The sequence below is a fragment of the Priapulus caudatus genome, unplaced genomic scaffold (genome assembly GCF_000485595.1).
Source record: "Priapulus caudatus unplaced genomic scaffold, Priapulus_caudatus-5.0.1 Scaffold72, whole genome shotgun sequence".
NCBI classification, from domain to species: Eukaryota; Metazoa; Priapulida; class Priapulimorpha; order Priapulimorphida; family Priapulidae; genus Priapulus; species Priapulus caudatus.
The window spans coordinates 752,881-759,645 of NW_014577133.1; the positions used below are offsets into that span (position 1 = coordinate 752,881).

The 6,765-nt window shown below is 48.4% G+C and overlaps 1 protein-coding gene across 1 annotated transcript in view; it reads right to left on the reverse strand.

Moving 5' to 3' along the window:
* LOC106821419 (sodium- and chloride-dependent glycine transporter 1-like) overlaps positions 1-6,765 on the reverse strand; it is a 45,609-nt gene that overhangs the window by 36,374 nt on the left and 2,470 nt on the right. The window contains exon 2 of the mRNA XM_014826207.1: positions 617-863. Coding sequence (XP_014681693.1) covers positions 617-863 — 247 coding nt within the window. The remainder of the gene's footprint in view (positions 1-616; positions 864-6,765) is intronic.

Consider the following 6,765-nt stretch of genomic DNA (forward strand, 5'->3'; position numbering starts at 1 on the left):
CTCGAGAGAGGAGAGAGATAGGTCTAAAGGATATAAGATAAGAGAAGGAGAGAGAGAGAACGAGAGAGGGAGAGAGAGAGAGAGAGAGATAGGTCTAAGGATATAAAGATAGAGAGAAGGAGAGAGAGAGAACGAGAGAGCGAGAGAGAGAGAGAGAGAAAGAGAGAAAGAGAGCAGATAGGTCTAAGCATATAAAGATAGAGAGAAGGAGAAAGAGAAACGAGAGTAGCGCAGGAGAGAGGAGAGAGAAAGAGAAAAGAGAGCGAAAGAGCGAATAGACGCCTGAGAGAGCAAGAGCGAAAGACGGAGAGAGAGACGGAGAGAGGAGAGCCGAGAGAGAGAGGAGAGAGAGAGAGAGTGAGAGAGAGGAGATAGAGAGATGATATATAGAGATAGAGAGAGGGAGAGAGAGAGAGCGAGAGAGAAAGAGAGATAGGTCTAAGGATATAAAGATAGAGAGAGGGAGAGAGAGAGAGAGAGAACGAGAGAGCGAGAGACCAAGAGAAAGAGAGAGAGAGAGAGAGAGAGAGAGAGAGAGAGAGAGAGAGAAGAGATAGAGAATGTAAAAAAAGAAATGGGGGAGGGGGGAGAACAGCGGAGGAGCTGCAATACTCACCTCCACCGTTCCTGTAGCACAGGTAGGGGAAGCGCCACACGTTGCCCAGCCCGACGGCATAGCTCAGGCACGACAGCACAAAGTCCAGCTTGCCCGTCCAGTTTCCACGCTCGACGTTCTCGTCGCCCGACGTCACGCTCGACACGTCGTCTGCGTCCACGTCGACGTGCAGCTTCCCGTTGCCACGCTCAGCCACCCGAGCAGATGACCCGTCGCTGCCGAAGCTGTCGTTTGAACCCATCTCCGCCTGTAAGGGAAATGGCTTCGTCGGTCAGTCATGTCTGAACATAGGGGGCGTGGTTGGGGCATCGACTTTGAAGTGCATGGATGGAGCGTGGCTAGATAGTTGTCGCAATATTGTAGGTTCACCGGCATTCATCAATTAGCGGGTCTTTGCTGCTGTATCCTGACTAAATTGCATAATTTCAGTAATTACTTGTGTAAAATGGTAGGTGTGTAAATAATATAAATATATGATTTCCATATACATGTACGATTGACACTTGGGTCAAGAATAAAATTATAATGCAAACGTTGTTTAATGGTTATGCTGGTTTTCCTTAGAAATAAATATGCGTTCTGAATTGGCCGACCATTCTTTACATGCAAAGAAATTTGCACTTTAGATGACTCCATCAATCAGCCGATCTATGGACTTTCCTCGAACACGGGCGCCCACTCACGCGGAGGGGGGGGCAGGCTAGTGGCTGGTGTTGTAAGTGATACTGCCCCCACCCAGCACGTGTCATGGAAAACTACCCACACTATCTAGCTAAGATATCGCCACCCACCAACAGCAGCAGCAGCAGCAGTGAGAGCAGCGGCTTCTACGCAAGGTGAAGCTTATCAGGGAATGGAGGATGGGAGAGGGGGAGAGGAAGGGTGCTAGACGATAGCTTGGTATGCAGCACAAGCTATCAGTGCGCAAAACATATATATATATACCATGTCACAGACTCAGAATACTGATACTTCCTAGCACCCAATACAGATTTAATATCTTCCATTTTTTGTGTGGTGGTGAGGCGAATTGTGAACAAAAACTCGAGAACGGTGCCTCGATGGTTTCGTTTCACTTTACCCAGCTGCACCGTACACGAATTATCAGATACAATTCATAATTCAGCGTACACCAAGACCCCTATTAACGTCGTTTCATTCAACGTCGGCTCATTATAACGTTGAGAAAAAAATACCACAGTGACTCACTGACTGTCAGTGAGGCCTCGTCTATAGCTGCGCTCACACGAGGATTTCAGTACCGTACTTGAGCGTTCACACGCTAAAAATATACGCGGCTTATTCAGTACCGTACTGAAATACGCGGCTTACTCGGCGCGGAATGTGATTCCGCGCCGAGTAAGCCGCGTATTTCAGTACGGTACTGAATAAGCCGCGTATATTCGGCACCACGCTGGCCGCGTATTGTCTGTCGTGTGAACGCAATTTCAAATTGCGAAACTGTAGTGCGCTTACCTAGACTGGTACCCGTTCGCTACACGATGTTAGTGTAGCGTGTGGAACTGTCGACCAGGTACCAGTCTATGTTATACCTAGCCAGCTAAGCCTCGATTCTCGTGTGAACGCCCCGGTTGTCTTAGCACGGTATTTCAGCCGAATTCAGCACCAGATAAGTACGGAACCAGCGAGGCCGTGTATATCGTGTGAACACAGCTATAATCAGTGTTCCCCTGCATTGACACGAGAGCAATTAAGGCGGGCTGCCTCGCTCAAATTCTCAGTCACCACACAGAAATTTGTCCAAAACACCGCCTCGCTAACGAAAATCACTGTTCTTCCATCAATAAACAACAGAATAGCTTATAATGCACCAAATTGCACCATTTTTTCAACAGTTTTCAGGCGGGCATGCCCCTGGACCCTCCTAGCTGGGCAAGCACCTGCGATGCTCGCTTTGCTAGAACCTCGAAACGCGCAAACACACCAAAAAATAATTTACAGTCTTTTTGGGAAATGTGATCAGATGGCAGAGCGCTTCATTTAATGTCATTGCAGTAAAAGCTGCGGTTTTGAGGAACCTAACTACGATGTTAACGGTGGAATCCCAAAAAAAGTTCACGCAAAATTTCCCGTGCCAGCTGATCCGACTCAGAGATTGGTTGCTTCGCACACACGTACCTAAAACCACAATTCGGACCTTCACAAGACGTGCCGTAAAAATAACGTCACATGTCCGGAACATAATGCTACACGCACCCTTATAGTTATTGTAAGTAATGTCACGTTTATAGCATGTAATGCCCCACGCACGTACCGTTATAGTTACTGTAAGTCACATCTATAGCATACAAGTCCCCTGGCACCGTTATAGTTATTATTAATAACGTCACGTTTACAGTATTCTAGAATCAGCAACAGAGGCAGTAGGCCTACTAGTGGAGGCGCCCTGTCTCGGTTGCTAATCCTTGAATGCCCGATCGGAGCACGAGTGAGAGCGACACGCTACGTATGCCGCATCAAGATAGATGTATGATGGTATCAGGAGTGAATAATAATAGATTAATCTATTAGCCCTAATCAATTATTATTCATTCCTGATGGTATCAAGAGCTAGTTAGGGGGCGACGTCTGCGTGTGTTACGCACGAACGAATGACATTTCCGTCATTTCCCTCTGTGCGTCTCTGGCAGAAAAACACAATCAGATTCAATGCACGATATTATAGCTATTAGCAGCAAGATAGGATAAGAGCAGATTGTGATTACCTTCACAGACGATATTCACGGGTCGAGAAGAAGGAGTAGGAAGGATGAGGAAAGGTAACCACAAGATCTGCCAACAAGAAACTCAAAATTCTTCGGCCACATTCTAGACAGAAGGCGCCCGCTATATTGCTGCCGCCTAGCTTTCCCACGTATGTCTCGCGCGCCCTGGTCAGAGTAAATCCGTACATGATGAATCCGGGTCACTGCTGAGTGAAGTACGTCTATACATAGCTGAGGGCGGCCTGATGCCAAGTGAAGTTTCCCAGTATTTGGTCAATAATATCCGCTCGTTTTGCCACCAGTGGCCTACATACAACATACGCGCAGTGAGTCAGGCGTGCCCTGTATGCGCATCTGCTGCCATGGTGTGTGTGGTATTACAGCAGCAGAAACCTACACTCTGGCATTCTGATAAAGGTAATCGAGAAAGACGCAATATGAGATGTGCCCGTGGTACCCACGATGAGGGGCCACGTCAGCTAACGGCACAGGACTCAGTATGTAGCTTGATGGTATTATTACTACGCCTGATGTTACGGTAATTTTATATAAATTTAACAAACCCGTGACCATTAATGACAATCACATAGGAGGCTGAGCAGGTGCTATGACTTGCCTAAAGGCATCCTGAAGTACCTAGGTAGTATAAGAAGCTTATCCATCGCCTACTATGTCCGACTAAAAGTATGTCCCCTTTCCGAGTTACCAGTTAGATATTTGGAGAGAGACAGAGAGATGAAAGAGAAGGGGAGTGAGGGATAGAGAGAGAGAGGAAGGGAAGGAGGGGAGAGAGGGAGAGGGAGAGAGAGAGAGGAGAGAGACAGAGAGAGGAGAGAGAGAAGAGAGAGGAGAGAGAAGAGAGAGAGAGAGAGAGAGAGAAAGATGAAGAGGGAGGGAGGGAGAGAAGGAGAGCGAGGAGAGAGAGAGGAGAAAGAAGAGATCGGGAGAAAGAGAGAGAGAGAGGAGAAAGGAGAGATCGACAGAGAGAGAGAGCGAGAGAAAGAGAGAGAGAGAGGAGAGAGACAGAGAGAGGAGAGAGAAGAGAGAGAGAGAGAGAAAGATGAAGAGGGAGGGAGGGAGGAGAATGGAGAGATCGGGAGAGAGAGAGAGAGAGAGACAGAGAGAGAGAGAGGAGAAAGGAGAGATCGACAGAGAGAGAGAGAGCGCGCGCAAGAGAGATTGTTGGCGCTGAAAACAAGAAGTGAAACAAATACATATTAATTACAATTCGTCCAATACTTACACCACGATTCACCTTAGAGAACATTTCTGGTAGTCGCTACACCCTCGCTGTGATACCAGCTTACATGTAAGAGACAGTAAACAGGCTACAAGTTAGCAGCTTTCAAGATAGTTCTTCAATGCGATTGTCATCCCTTGCGCGCCCACTATATAACAGGTGCGAGGGGAATGTAGCATGTGAAGCGTTACGAAAACGATTCAAACAACTAGACTGACAACTTCTATCTTGATGCCATCAGACACATTTACTTAGCTGAGATTATTTCATGGTCAGGAAACTTCGGATAACATTGATTTTAAAGTGGAAAATCAACTCACAGGTTCACGCCCTAACTTACTGCAACAATGTTTACTGTTTAGAAATAGATAAGATATCTCTCAGATTGGGACATGTAAACGGTTTTAGAAATGATAAAGGCTATTTCTTCGGTACTGCTTTCAATAACTTTTCTACTTCCCATCTCCCCCTCCTGTTATCGTCCTGTTTCTCTGTCCTCCATTTCCTTACCGTTATCCTCCGAATCCTCTTCTTCCTCGGTTTATTCTCCTAATTTCTTCTTAATCTTTTTCTTACCTCCTAATCTCCTTCTCTCCATTCTTCCTGCCCTTGCCTTCCCTTTATTCGTCAACCCCATCACACTTTTGCTTTGGTTCTGTCTCCTCCTCTTATCCTTTCTTTCCCACAGTATCTCCCATTCACTTCTACCCTTCTCCCGTCTTCTTCCCCTACGCTTGGTTTCACAATATTTTCTCAACCCCTCATCCTTCTGCTTTTCTTACTCCTCCCCTCCTCGTCTACCTCCTCCTATTCTTCACTCTCCTAATAGTCTCTTCTTTCCACTGCCTTCCCCCTCCAATCTCCTCATAACCTTGTTTTCTATCCTCCCCCTACTTTCGCCTCCACTCTCATTTCTTTGTCCTTTACTATCTCTACCCCCTTATCGTCTGTTTCTTCCAATCTTCATTGCCACGTAACATACAGAACTGCTAGGAAGTCTTGCTCTGTAAAACCTTGTGATTGCCCTGTTGACCAATTTCCATTTTGTCCCAGTCTAACATTTTGCCCTTGGACTTATGTCCACTTGCAACTTGTCCCCTGGTTTCATACACCCTGCCATCTTGTCCCCTCGCCTCGTGTATTCTAGCTATTTTGACCGTCGACATTCTGCGCGCTCCCATTTGACCTCATTAGTGATTATTGCAGAAGCTGCTCCCGAATACCATGACACATCAGATGCTGCCCAAGTGAAACCCGATCTATGCGCGCGAGCCTCATGTGCCAGCAAAGCAAGCGAGCAAGCGAGAGGAGTCGCTGGACAGCCTGTCACCCTCCTCCCGTGACGCATACACAACACATGTCGGATTTAAGCATACAGCTGGACAGTGGACACCCCCGTATTATGTATCGAGTTTTGGTTGTAGTGCGCACTGGTTTCATTTCAGCACACAAGCCCTCGTGAACTATGAATATCATCAGCAAATCGTGGTGTGGGTGTCACAATCGTGGTGTGGGTGTCACTGCATGATGCACGGTGTTCCAATGACATTTTAAATACCAATTCAAGTCCTCAACCCGCCACGTCTATGCTTTTTACTGCAGCACGCGTGATTGACGCTCACGCCGCACACACGCGCTCACGCACACACGCGCGCACGCACACACGCCGCACATACGCGCTCACGCACCCACGTCGCACACACGCACTCACGCACACACGCCGCACACATGCACGCGCTCACACACGCACACACGCCGCACACACGCGCTCATGCACACACGCCGCACACACGCGCTCACGCACACACGTCGCACACACGCGCTCACGCACACATGTCGCACACACGCGCGCGTCACGCACCCACGTCGCACACACGCGCTCACGCACACACGCCGCACACATGTGCTCACGCACACACGTCACGCACACACGTCGCGCACACACGCGCTCACGCACACACATCGCACACACGCGCTCACGCACACACGTCACACACACGCGCTCACGCACACACGTCGCACACACGCGCTAACGCACACGTCGCACACACGCGCTAACGCACACACGTCACACACACACGTCACACACACACGTCACACACACGCGCTCACGCACACACGTCGCACACACGCGCTAACGCACACGTCGCACACACGCGCTAACGCACACACACGCGCTCACG